The sequence below is a fragment of the Neolamprologus multifasciatus genome, chromosome 19 (assembly GCF_963576455.1).
Source record: "Neolamprologus multifasciatus chromosome 19, fNeoMul1.2, whole genome shotgun sequence".
Taxonomy (NCBI): domain Eukaryota; kingdom Metazoa; phylum Chordata; class Actinopteri; order Cichliformes; family Cichlidae; genus Neolamprologus; species Neolamprologus multifasciatus.
The window spans coordinates 29,313,315-29,327,326 of NC_140457.1; the positions used below are offsets into that span (position 1 = coordinate 29,313,315).

The 14,012-nt window shown below is 41.2% G+C and overlaps 1 protein-coding gene across 3 annotated transcripts in view; it reads left to right on the forward strand.

The window, feature by feature from the left end:
* Positions 1-14,012, forward strand: part of atp10d (ATPase phospholipid transporting 10D) — a 45,947-nt gene that overhangs the window by 14,934 nt on the left and 17,001 nt on the right. For all 3 annotated transcript variants that reach the window (XM_085143415.1, XM_085143414.1, XM_085143416.1), the window contains 5 exons: positions 6,267-6,398; positions 6,489-6,601; positions 6,787-7,039; positions 9,846-10,060; positions 11,468-11,641. In XM_085143415.1, the coding sequence (XP_084999541.1) occupies positions 6,267-6,398; positions 6,489-6,601; positions 6,787-7,039; positions 9,846-10,060; positions 11,468-11,641 (887 nt within the window). The remainder of the gene's footprint in view (positions 1-6,266; positions 6,399-6,488; positions 6,602-6,786; positions 7,040-9,845; positions 10,061-11,467; positions 11,642-14,012) is intronic.

Below are 14,012 nucleotides of genomic sequence, written 5' to 3' on the forward strand. Positions count from 1 at the left end.
ATCGCCCACATATTTATGAGCTGCATGCCAAATTATAATTGTATTTTTCAACAAAGGGTTCCCTGTATTTTTTCTTAATGTCTTAGTGTCTGAAGAATATAGAAAAGTGTGTAAGGGAAGATCTGGAACAGATTTTTGCTCAATGTCAACCCAGGCTGGAGGTGTTGTTGGGCAGCCATATAATACCATCTGAGGTTGGGGACTTGGAGACCTCCTCTTTCATAGGGCAAGTAAAGTAGTTGTAAGCGGAGCCTTGCCTTCTTATTATTCCAAATAAATTGGTTAAATAGTTTGTTTAAACTGTCAAAAAATGAAGTTGGTAGAGGCAACGGAAGTGTTTGGAAGTAATATAAAAATTTGGGTAAAATTGTCATTTTTAGGATATTTATCCGGCCTATCATAGATACAGGCAGGTTTGTCCAACGGTTTAGCATTTCCATGACCTCTTCTACACGGGGATCATAATTTATTGAGGTTATGTCCGTGAGGCTTGGGGTGATCCTAATGCCTAAATATTTAAAGCCTGTTGTAGTTGTTTTAAATGGGGTGGCCACCACAGGGCTTCTTCTTTCTTCTTCATTAAGAAACATTAATTCTGATTTAGAGTTGTTAATTTTGTATCCTGAAAATTCTCCAAATGTTTTTATTAATGTTACTAAATTAGGGATACTATCTTTCAGATTAGTCAAAAAAATATAATATCATCTGCATATAAAGAAATTAGATGGTCTCTTCCTCCAATTCTTGTCCCTGATATTCCTGCATTTGCTCTCACAGCTATGGCCAGAGGTTCTGTTGGTGACAGAGGGCAGCCCTGCCTGGTTGATCGCTGTAAATTAAAGGGTTTTGATACGTTATTATTAGTTAAAACTTGTGCTGTTGGATGTGTATACAATAATCGGATCCATTTCAGGAATGTTTCACCTAGTCCATATCTGGGGAGCACTTGTAAGAGATAATTCCATTCTATTCTATCGAAGGCTTTGCACGCATCTAGTGATAGCAGCACAGTCTCCTCCCTATTGCTAATAGATATAGTAATATATCTATATCATGGCTAAAGTACTTCTGGATGGATGCAAACTGCATTTCGTTTCCCTGTACCTGTGCATGTGCAATGACAATAAAGTTCTATCAATTCTATTCTATTGTTTTTCTCATAAAGTACATTGAGGACACGTCTTATATTATGATAGTCTTGTCTCGTTTTAACAAAACCTTGTTGTTCGTCTGTTATCAAATTAGGCACATATTTATCTAGTCTCCTAGAGAGTGCTTTACACAAAATCTGTGTATCACATCCCATAAGACTAATTCCCCTATAAGAGGAGCGTTCAGTCGGAGGCTTATTTGGTTCAATAAAAGGGTTACTGTAGCTAATCTCAGTGAGTCTGGGAGTATCCCGGACTTCTATGACTCCTCATACATGTTAAGAAGTGGCTGCATTAATTTATTTTTAAATGTCTTATAGAGTCCCATTGGAAGTCCATCAGGACCAGGCGTTTTACCGCTATTCAGGCCGTCTATGGCTTCTGAGGTCTTTTATCGTTAAAGGACTATCAAGGGCTGTTTTATCCTCTTCTGAGAGGGTTTGAAATTTTAACTGATCAAGAAATGCATCTCGTGTTTCTCTGTTTCCTGTATATTCAGATTGGTATAAAGATTGATAAAAACTCTCTGAAATTTTCGTTTATTTCTAAAGGATGTGTTGTTATTATACCCGATTTGGACTTTATGTGGGTGATGGCTTTTTCTGCTTGCATCTTTTTTATCCTCCAGGCCAATAATTTTCCTGCCTTCTCTCCTTGGTCATAAAATAATTGTTTGGTCCACATTAAACTTTTTGCCACTTTCTCTGCTGTTAATTTATCATACCTGGCTCTTAGAATAGTCAGATTGTTTAGTTTAGTGGGATCATTGCTCTGGTAAAATTCTGTTTCATTAGATTCAATTTGCCTTTCTAACGATTTTAATTCTTGGTTATATTGCTTACTCTTGTTGCTACTGTAGCTTATAATTTCCCCTCTTATGTAAGCTTTAAATGCTTCCCACCTAATACTAGCTGTGGTTTCATCTTTATTTATTTGAAAATATTGATCAATGCAAGTTTCTATAAATTTCACAAATGATGGGTCCTTTAACAAAAATGTTTGCATCCTCCATCGCTTTACACCTTGATCAACTTCACCCAATCTAACTGATAGACATACTGCTGCCTGATCACTAATCACAATACTGTTATACCAACAGTTCTCAACACAAGGTAGTAACTCTGTAGAGATAAGAAAGTAGTCTATCTGCGAATGACTTCGATACGAACTAGAATAACATGAAAATTCCCTGTTGTTTGGATTCTTTCATATAGTTAACAAGTATTTTTCTAGTCTGTGTATGATTAGTGTCAGTTTGAGACGACCTTTCCAGGTTAGGGTCCAGGGCGCAATTGACGTCCCCTCTATGATATAAAGGCTCTCCAAGGTTGATATTGTGAGAAATAGATTTCCATAGAAGGATGGGTTATCCTCGTTGGGGCCATAGATATTCATCAGGTTTATTTCTAACATGGAGATACGGTATAGTTAAGGTTCAGCTGTTAATATATAACCCAAAAACGATTGCGATTAAACTTAGAACGAATATGCGCTTAAAAACGCCCAGTTATGTTAACACAGTGGTTCCCAAACTTTTTTTGCTGGGCCCCCCTTTGTTTTACAGGAAAAAGGTTCGTTAGTAACCAATTAAGCAAATACAAGTAATCTGCAATAAATGACAGGTAGTAATAAAATAAACTACTAACTCTTTTACGCTACATCAGCACCTACACGGGTATTTTTGAAAACGTAAACGGCGTTTCGAATCACCGAAAACTGAGATTTTTTTAAACTCCTTTTTTGCGTTCACGTGTGGACGAGGAATACAGAGTTTGTCACGCAACGTCAAAGGTATGTGCCTTTTTTCACGTCGCGCTGTGCGCCACGTTATTGTTTACATGAGATGAACTGCAGAATGATAGAGACAAAATACTGTTAATCTGACTGTCTGCAGGTTTTACACGCAGTTACTGTCCCTCCATTTACAAAGGCAGAGGCGTCACGCTGTGATTATTTTACGTGTAGTCTTTTTTTCCCGTGTAATAATATTCAACATTGATATCAATACATTTTTCAAAAAATGCCTCTCTGTGCAAAATGGGTTTAAAAACATAAACAGCTGTGGGATCCTGTTTGTCCGTGATTTAAACAGCCCAGCGCTGCTCCTGACGCAGGGAAAACCAATCCTGCAGGGAGACCTACCTCAGCACTTGTGCAGGTGAAGCCAAAGGGCAGATTTGCTTCACCATATTTTCTAGTCTTTGGCTCAGAATGAAGTTGGTTTGGAAACATATTCAGCGATGCTTCATCTCCTGCTTTGCGTTTTTGTGGGCGCCCCGTGCTAGCAGTGTCCAAGTGTTTTGTTTTTTCCCCCCTTTTCATACAGCGCCCCCCCTGCAATGGCTCTGCGCCCCCCCCTCGGGGGCGGGCCCCACACTTTGGGAAGGTCTGTGTTAACATAAGTCCCACATAAATTCGAGCTCTTTTATCTGTCTCTTATCAGTGACTCAATTACTGGTCGGTTATGTTGAAGCAGAGGCCGTCTTATGGAGTGTCTTAATGGTGAACCTGTTGTTTAACCGACTCACTGGTGATGAGCATCCTCTGCTGTTTCCTTCGGCAGATTCTTGTAGAATATTTCGGCTTCTTGAGGTGTTGAGAAGAGGTGGATCTTTCCACCGTACAGGATCCCGAGTCTGCAGGGGTTGTGCTGGAATCCACAGAAGGCATTGATATCAATAAACAGTTTGACAACCGGGTGAAATCCCCGTCGGATCCGAACCGTCTCCGCAGACAGATCCTGCACAAATGTGATCTTGGCCCCATCATGTGTAATTTGTTATTTTCTTGCTTCCCGATATACCAGTTCCTTCTCTTGGAATTTTAAGAAATGAACAAGCACCGCTCTGCTCTGGTTTGGTTTCCCGGAGCGTGCGATGCACTCGCTCCAGTGTGAATGACTTGTCGCTAGGCCCAGCCACTTAGCACAATGTTAATAAAGTCGAAGAGGGATTGTTGCCCCTCTGCTGCCTCTTTTATGCCGAAGATGTGCAGGTTCTTTCGTCGTCCGCGGTTTTCCAAATCATCTGTTTTGGCTTCAAGAAGTGCGATTCGTTTGATAGCCGAGTTCAGTGACATTTCTGTTTTCTCAAGTGTGCTTTCAACTTCAGCAATGCGGGTTTCGGCCTCCTCGATATGAGCCCCCTGGTTCAATATGTCTTGCTTTACCTCCGAGACTTTACCCTCCAGTGCAGTCACTGCGCTCGCCATCCCAGTCAGTCTTATATCGATGCTGTCCAACTTGGCTCCAAAATCCAACCGGAGTGATTTGAGTTCATCCAAAACTTCGGCTATGCTAGCCATGTTAGCATCTGTGTTGGACGTTGATGGTGTAGCGCCTGTCTTGCGTCTTCGGGTAAAGACTTCACACTGTTTCACAGATGAAGCGTTTGACATGTCAGTGCCGTATATTCCAGACCACACTAACAGCATATACAAGGGTTTTTTATGGAAAGTTTGTACACGGTCTTGAGAGCGACCCCACTAAGCTGCCATCTCAAGGCTTGGCCACGTGACCCCCCGGCCTCTTACTTTGTTGCTTTATTTATGGTGCCTTTGTCACAGTATTGTATAGTAGCTGTATTAACTTAGAAGAGATATATTACTGAAGCTTTAGTGAGCTGTATGAATATGATAATCCAGCCGTAGTAGACAAGAGCAGTGGAACGGCATTCGATGATGCCCAGCCACCTGCAGTGACAGATGAGGATGAAGATTGTGGCCAAATTCAAGATCCATCCAGGGTGTACTTCCAGCCACAGGAGACCAATAATACACAACCAATTGGCTGCAACAGTATACAGGAACATCTGCACCTCGTATGCACTAAGTTTCCCACTGAGAGTCAACACCAAAGGTAGTTGAGAACAACAGGGCTAAGGTCCTGACGATGGAAAACTGGAGAAGTGTGGCTCGAGCAGATTTCAGGCATAATATCATAAACTCTTTTTATTTGAAAAACTTGTATGTTTAGTTATAGTAAGTTTTTATGTGGTAAAAGCAGTTTAGCTATCTCTTTTACTTGAACCTTATGGGCTCGAAGTCACACTAAACAGAACATTAAGTTACGCTCATTCTAAATGGAGAATTTCCCACTTACAAGTTGTTATCCATGAGACTGCAGTTTCAATATCAGACCCATCCCTGGCTCATCACATTCAGCTTTAAAACAAGACTGGGACAGAGAAAACGCCCAGCTCGAGGCTTTATATGGGAACCATACTAGTGCCTCCATCTGTCTTTTCATACTTATTGTCCATGGTAACCCCACTCCCAGGAATCATCACTGTTTATTACTTTGTGAAATATCCCCAACCAACAGTTGGGTAGGGTCTGTGTTCTTAAACTGTTCCAGGAAAAGACAATTATAAATAGCCACTGTTCATAATAAGTCTAATCTTGGCTTCTCGATGTCATACATGATCAAAGAAAAGCCAGAGACCAGAAAATCTTTGCCAAAGATTTGGCTAAAATGTCCACTTGTAATGACTCGATTAAATCTTGACTGTTGGAAGTTGCTCTGTCTTGTAGAGTAAAAGGAAGTGAAGACATTTACAGTTGTGTGAAAAAATGTTTGCCCGCTTCCCGAGTTCCTGTTTTGTTTTGTTTTTTTTACATGTTTCTTACACTTGAATGGACATGTTTATTATTACCTACATGGCCCTGTGTAAAAACCTACAGTAATAACTGTAAGGCCTGATTACAGCCAGTCTCAATCAAGAAATCGCTTAAATAGGACCTGACAAAGTGTAGTAGACCAAAAGCTCCTCAAAACGTCCTTATTAATGGTTTTTAAAAACACAAATTACCTGATTTCCCACTTTAGAATTTCATGAATTTTAGTTAATAAAAAGCTGCCGTGTCTCAATATTAAAAACTTTCCAAGCTCCATTAGCTATTTACAGCAAAAACAATGTTATTAGTTGTACACACTTATCACTTATTACTTTGCAGAGTTTGACCAAACCGACTGAGGAAGCTGCGTTAAAAGATTTACAGGCTGTAAAACACGTTGACTCGTGTATGAATAAAGAGTGCTGTTCCCGTCTTGCTTATGTAATTTCAACAGATAAAGTCTTCAAAGATGGCTGTGTTCTTCTCTTGTTATGGACTCAGGTCATGAGACTAAAGCCATGATGAACAACAGCGGGCCGAGGTATAAGCGCAGTAAGCTGGAGAAGCACCTGAACACAGACATCCTTTGGTGTGTGGTCCTACTCTTCATTATGTGCCTGACTGCTGCTATAGGTCTGTACTGACACTGTTGTATCTCAGCTTTGACTGGTCACAGTATTCTTCTGAAACTTTGTAATAGTGCACATTGTATGTTGTGTCCAGGCCACGGCCTCTGGATGAACAGCTTTAAAGGATCCATCTTCCAGGTCGACACTGAGACGCCTCCTGCCCTGGCTGGATTCTACATATTCTGGACTATGGTCATTGTGTTGCAGGTATGCTAACTTCAGACTTGGGCACATTTATCAAAGCCTCTCATTTGCTGCTATCGTGGTCTTTTCTAGGATAACCAAAACAACTTTAAAATGACACAAACCTGATGGTGTAAAATCACAGGAACCTGTGCTTGAATTGTTTACTCGTTAACACGTTAGAAGGATTAATGCTTTTTGTTCAACAGGTGCTGATCCCAATTTCTCTATACGTGTCCATTGAGATTGTGAAACTAGGCCAGATCTACTTCATCCACAACGACCTGTCCTTGTACAACAATCAGCTGGACTCTAGGATCCAGTGCCGTGCTCTCAACATTACCGAGGACCTCGGTCAGATTCAGTACCTGTTCTCTGATAAAACAGGAACGCTGACAGAAAATAAGATGGTGTTTCGCCGCTGCAGTATCTTTGGAGTTGAATATCCTCATGAGGAAAATGGTAGAAACCGCTATTATTGCTAGAATGCTTTGACTTTCATTGACTTCTGTTGTTAACATAGTTTCAGCGTTGAAGGGGATTCTGTAATTACAGTAGGAATGCAGCTAGGACGATGAGTGCGTACACAACAGCATTCATACAAACAAGATGCTCACCTTGTCTTTAGTGCCTTAAACTTTGTACAATGTTGTCTTTAGTTGATGTCATTGTCTAGAATATCGTTGTCACTCAATATCACAAACTAAACTTCTTCATGAAATTCCACAGACACAAAGGAGTAAAACAAAGAACACCACGAAACAAAAACATTTTCATCTGAATGTTTTTGCTTCTCCGTAGTGTATTTGTTTTTGATCCCTCTGTGAAAACCACCTTACTGTCGTAGAGGACTGTGTGTCTTGGAGCTGTGTTGTCAGGGGCTTTGTTTTCTGTAAGGTCTCACTAGGCAAAGTTGTCCTGGGTGAAGGCCAGGTGAAAAGCAAGTCAGTGACTCCTGTGAAATGAAGAAAACCAAGCAATTAGTTCACCCTGGCCAGGATACAGTTGCCACACCCCCACCCTGAGGCCAAGTTTGGGTTGGGGGCCCAGGGAGAGTGCCTGGTAGGCGGCCTTTAGCCTGTGGGGCCCGGTCAGGTGTAGCCTGAGGAAACAACAAGGGTCTGTCTATCCCCCCGGCCTGCTGCCTGGTTTTCCCAGAGGACAAGAGGGTTGCTTTCCGGCACCCTTGGGTTGTTGAATGGGAGCAGACTGTCATTTGCACTTATGTGCTGAACAAGGAGTCCTATTGAGCTTGGTTAGCCTGTGAGACTCTGGAGGCAGCTAACAATTAAAAGCAGGCCAGGTTTGGCAATGGCTGAAATTGCTGAACTCAGGTGTGGGAGTAGTTACCAGTCACCTCAAAGTCAAAGGAGCTTGCAAAGAAAAGCGTCTGGACTTCTTTAAGTTGCTTGAAGACGTTTCACCTTCATCCGAGAAGCTTCTTCAGTTCTAAGGTCAAATGGTGGAGAGTCCCAGATTTAAACCTAGTGGGAGTTTCCCCCCACAGAGGGACAAAAGGACCCCCTGATGATCCTCTAATCGCCTGAGCCAAGGTGTGAAACTGGGTGTGGGTCCCAATCAGCCAGAGTTTCGGGTGAGTTCATTGTGAAACCTGGCCCCACCTTATCATGCGAATTCCTGAGGTCAGATGGCCCAGGGTGTGAGTGGGCGTTAAGGCGTCTGGGGAGGGAACTCAAAACCACCATTTGACCTTAGAACTGAAGAAGCTTCTTGGATGAGAGGTGAAACGTCTTCAAGCAACTTAAAGAAGTCCAGAAGCTTTTCTTTGCAAGCTCCTTTGACTACGATGACCTGGATGACTGAGAACCTTCACAGACAGTCACCTCAAAGCAGTTCTTTGAGGTGACTGAGGAGGCGAAAGCAGTGCTCTGCTCAAACAAGCATAATGCAGTTAAGGTCCTGCCAACTTCAACTGAGGATAAAGTCAGGCAGTGGAAAGACGAGTTTGAACATATCCTCAGTCCCACAGACAACCTTCTATAGAAGAAACTGACTTTGGGGACCTATGCCAGGATACTGGAGAAGAGAGCCTGTTACTCTAACTTCAGATTCAGGGCAACAGTCTTGTAGAACACTAGACCAGACCTTTATCCTCTCAAAGGTATTTAGTTAGGAGTTACACTTTGTGGTCCTAGAGAAAGCATATGACCATGTGGGGCAATCGTGGCTCAAAGAGTTGGCAGTTCGTCTTGTAACCGGAAGGTTGCCAGTTCGAGCCCCGGCTCGGACAGTCTCGGTCGTTGTGTCCTTGGGCAAGACACTTCACGTACCGCCTACTGGTGATGGCCAGAGGGGCCGATGGCGCGATATGGCAGCCTCGCTTCTGTCAGTCTGCCCCAGGGCAGCTGTGGCTACAACTGTAGCTGCCTCCACCAGTGTGTGAATGTGAGAGTGAATGAATAGTGGAATTGTAAAGCGCTTTGAGGGCCCCGAAAAGCGCTTTATAAATGCAATCCATTATTATTATTATTATTATTATTATTATTATTATTATTATTATTATTATGTCCTGTGGAAAGTACTGTGGGTATATGGGGAATCCCACTCTCCTAATGCACCTTCCACATCCGTACAATCACACTGACAACTTGGTCTACATTGCTGGTAATATTTCTGACTTGTTGTGGGTTTTGGACTTCACCATTGATTGAGTTGATCATTTTTATCAGTGAGAGGAGGTAGACCCGAGACTCACTGGAGATTATCTCTCTCAGCCGACCTGGAAAAGCCTCGACATTCTGAGGAGGAGGTAGCTGAGGACATCTCGGGTTGTTGGTTTATGAGCTACTCCCCCTAGTGGCCGGGATGGATGGACGGATATTCATTAATAATTTATTGGCCATTTCAGTTAAGCATTAAATAGAGCTCTTCTTCTAATTTAACGACATAGTCAAGTTTCAGTCTGCTGCTGTTGCTCCATGGTCTATGCTCTATTATTGTTTAATACAGTGAAAGAAAGAGGGTCTAAATGGTATCAGCAGAGATTTGAAGCACTTTGAGGTGACAGTTGTTGTTTTTTGGCACTATAATGAAACTAAACTAAAAAAAAAAACTTAATTTAATTAAATTAACATAAAAATGCTTGAACTGGAGAATAACATCCAGTAAATAAAACATTCTGACATCTGATCATAAATGCATAAAGATTTATTAGATTTTAGACAGTACAGCACATTATCCTTAAACTACAGGTATGCTAGTGACAGCCTGCACGGTATCATTGTTGATGTGTTGTTATGTGTGTCAGCTCGAAGGCTTGAGGTGTACGAATCAGAAAACACGGAGACGGCTGTTTGCTCTGTGACTCTGAAGTCAGGCTGCAGCGGGAAATCTCTGAGCTGTCGCTCTCTCAGCTGCAACCGCAGCTCTGTGTCTCTCCACACGCTTACTGCTGAGCCAATGGAGGAGGATCAACTGTCGGGTCACGTCCAGCCCAGGACCGGTGCCTTCTGCAGCCGCATGGTCAGATTCTCACACACATCAGATGTTTGATGCAAAATTGCATCTTTGTATTGTTAGAATAATACTCATGTTAAAAGATGTTTTTATAAAACAAACATTTTGTAATTTTATCATTTATAGACTCTGGTGTATATAATCAGAGGCCATGTCTCCAAACACAACACAGCTAAAAGTCTGAACAAATCTCGTCAGTCCTTCTTTAACTGTGACGTTATCAATACTTTAAATGGCACATGTTGAGACTTGTGTTATAGTAGTTACTGTTTGCTATAACAACACACATTGGCACACTGCTTAACCAGGTGCATGAGGATCCCCTCATGTTTTGGGGTTCACTACCCAACGACACCAACATCCTCTGCTGTCACAGAGAAGACAAACAGCTTACAGATGTGGTGACAGTGGTGCATGTGGTCAAACGGTGTTGTTACCTGAAATGACCTCTAATTAAAAGACGAGCCTCAAAGTCAAACTGGTGGAATTTCATGCCTGGTCCATGTATATGAGACCATCTCCTTATGCTGCAAGGCTAACTCATGGTCATGGTCCAGATTAGAGATTAGCAGGTATGACATCATCACCGTCTGACTGATCACTTACCAGAAAATGTCTAAATCTAATGTCTTTGTGTTATATAATCTACAAAATCTGGATCCTTAGCTTTATTCCTTAAATTCTTTTTTCCTACTGGCTGCAGTTTTATTCTTCTGTCGGTATTAATATACAAATCTAGGATTGGACACCTATTTGTACTTGTTGACCTAAAATACAATAAAACATAGTCTAGTCCTGTCTTTGTGCTTATATTACTTCTTTACTTTCAAACTCTTAAAAACACCACAAGTCCTTTAAACATTCTTTTAATGAAATACTGATCGCATCACATCCTGTTTGTGAAAGACAAATATTACATTTTGATAAGTCTGTTACACAATCAGCACCTTTGCCAGCTTTCCTTCCCGTCTTCAGATAGACTTTAATTTACACTCTGTAGCTGTTATGTTGCTGCAGTTAAAACAGAGCAGAGTGTTTAACTGAGAACAGTTTATCGTCATTTTAAATTCAGTTGCTCTGCTGATGTCTTGTGATTGGTCAGATGTTGGAAGTGGCAGTTATTTCATTTGAATGTGGGAGAATCCCTGAGTAAATCTGTAATAATCAGCTCTGTGGGATCATTTCTCCTGCAAATATTACTGTAAGTGAATCCTGATAATCAAAGGATTCCCTTGGTATGCTGACTTCACTTCATAGACCTTATAAAAAGTTGTATTAATTACTGGCTGTTTTTGCCCCCTTTTTGAATTCTTAGTTTTTTGCATATTTCTCACACTACATTTACTCCACTGCTTTTACATATTACTCCTATTGTTGGCATGTTGGGTAAGCACCTGTTGCTCCTGTGTTCAGGCAAAGGAGGTGGTACCAGACCCCGCACTTGGCAGGAAGCTGAACTGGCTGACGAATCACTCCTCGTCCGAGACTCCATCCAGCATGGAGCTCACGTACATAACGGACTTCTTCCTGGCTCTGGCCATCTGTAACAGTGTGGTGGTTTCTTCGCCCAACCAGCCGCGACATGTGGTGAGTAAACAACACATAAAAGATGTGTTTCCAACATTTGTTTTGATTTACAATGAAATGACTTACATGGTTTTGTTGGAACAATTTGCTCTTTTGTCTGTACTGACGAGCCTATTTAAATATTCTGCTTAGTTTAGTCTGTAGAGTGATGTCGTTCAGTGTGATGTTTATAGGTCGTCATAATCTTTAGAATATTAGTGTGAAAGGACTTGATATTTCCTGACTAGGATTAAAATGTTGTTCAGACATTTTGGATAGAAAAACAAATGTGTGTCAGGACTGTGATGACTGTTGTCTGCCTGCCTATTGAAGCCGTTTATCCATTCCACTTGCACTTGTGCTACAATCAGCTGATTTCAGATTGTATGCTAGAGGAGGAAAACAGTGGCTCGCTCTACAGTGTAGATATAGACATGAAACTGCATCCACGACAGAAACAACTGCATTACGCTGCTAACACAGCTTCAGCTCTACACAAGTCCCTGCACACCTGCACAGACTAAACCTAAGCTAGCCAAGAACCAGATTTCTGTTAAAGCTGAACAAAGACCAACAGTCAGGCTGCCAGACGCTGGTGTTAAACAGGTAATAAAGGTAATAAACGGATGAGCAGTCAGGCTGCAGCCTCTGTTTCCACCTGTTCATGTTTCTACAGTAGAGTCATTGTGGCAGTTAAAGGCTCTTTGTTTTCATCTTTGCTTTGTGCTGCTGGCTTTGTGTTCATATCTAAATACCAGTGGCTTTCCATCAGGACGTGTCAAATATAAACAATGTTGACAATATTTAAAATGTACCAAAGTAAAGTGATTTCTCTCTTTCATGTCAAACAGCGCTGCCATAAAGCTCCTCGCCTGTCGATTAGTATGTGTATCCATCATTAACATTACTGGCTGCAGTTATTTATACAGCGCCAAATCACAACAGCAGTCGCCTCAAGGGGCTTAATATTGTAACATAAAGACCAATAATCCAGAGAAAGACCAACAATCAGACGAGCCCTATGAGCAAACACTTTGGCGACTGTGGGGAGGAAAAACTCCATTTGAACAGGAAGAAGCTGAAGGCTGTGGCTCCGACCAAGTTGAGCAGGTGCAGGGTCAGCAGCATCTTTGTTCTGTAAAAGTCGCTGCATGCCACTGCTAAGAGAAAGATCATATGTGTGTCCTGCATGTATATATGAGACGATGCGTTTCACCATTTTATGGAAAAATGCAAAAATAATGTTACAAGTAGTGTAACAGATTACTTCCATCCCGTTTAAGAAAGGTGTTCTGCGTAACACATTATGTTTTCTGAGTAATGACCCAAACACTGACCATAACAAACATTTGACGATGTTAATATTCACGGTTGTGAAGTCTTTGATACGCTGCTTACAGATGATGGTGACCCTCAAACAGAGACAGCGAGAACTGATAAGGAATCAAATATATAAGTTACATCAATAATGGAATGATAACTCTGAGTAACATCTCCTTGTTGATTTGACTGAAGACGAGTGTGGAAATTCAATTCAATTCAATTTCTTTATTGTCCCACAAGGGGAAATTAGTTTAGCAGCAGGATAAAAATAAACAGAACAATAAAATAATAATAACAATAATAGTGATAGAAAGTTCAAGGACAAATATTTGCCATTAAGGAGACAAGACGCAGTAGGGATAAAAGAGACCTGGAGTCTTTTAGTCCTCCTCGTACTCTAAAACGGCGGCCGGAAGGCAACAACTCAAACTCACTGTGAAGTGGATGGTTCACACAGTTAATAATAGAATGAGCCTTTCTAAGCACATTTCTATTGTAAATGGCCAAAAGTCCATCTTGCCAGTGCCCTGAAATTTTGCAGTTTTTACCAGAAGTCCCAACCGATTCTTATTCTTCACCGTCAGGTTACCAAACCAGGCAGCGATACAAAAAGACGTCACAGATTCGATAAAACTTCTATAAAACAAGGACAACATCTCAGATGAGACATTAAAAGATCTCATTTTCCTTAAAAAGAAAAGTCTTTGTTGAACTTTTTTCGTAGTGGCATCAGCATGAGATTCAAAACACAGTTTATGGTCAAGTACCACAGCTAGATATTTATAACTCTCAACGATCCCAATATCAGCAGTTTTAATGATAGTAGGTGATGAGCTATAAGAGGACTTCCTAAAATCTACAATCATGTCTTTAGTTTTTGACACATTAAGTGAAAGGAAGGACTCATCACACCAATTCACAAAATCATCTACAACCTGTCCATGGCCTGGAAATGACTTCAGAGTCCAGACTCAAAGTGGTTCAACATGATTTTTCGGACGTGTTCTGACAATACGGCACGCTGAAATATGTTTGCATATTACTTTCTCTTAATCATCATATAAATAAC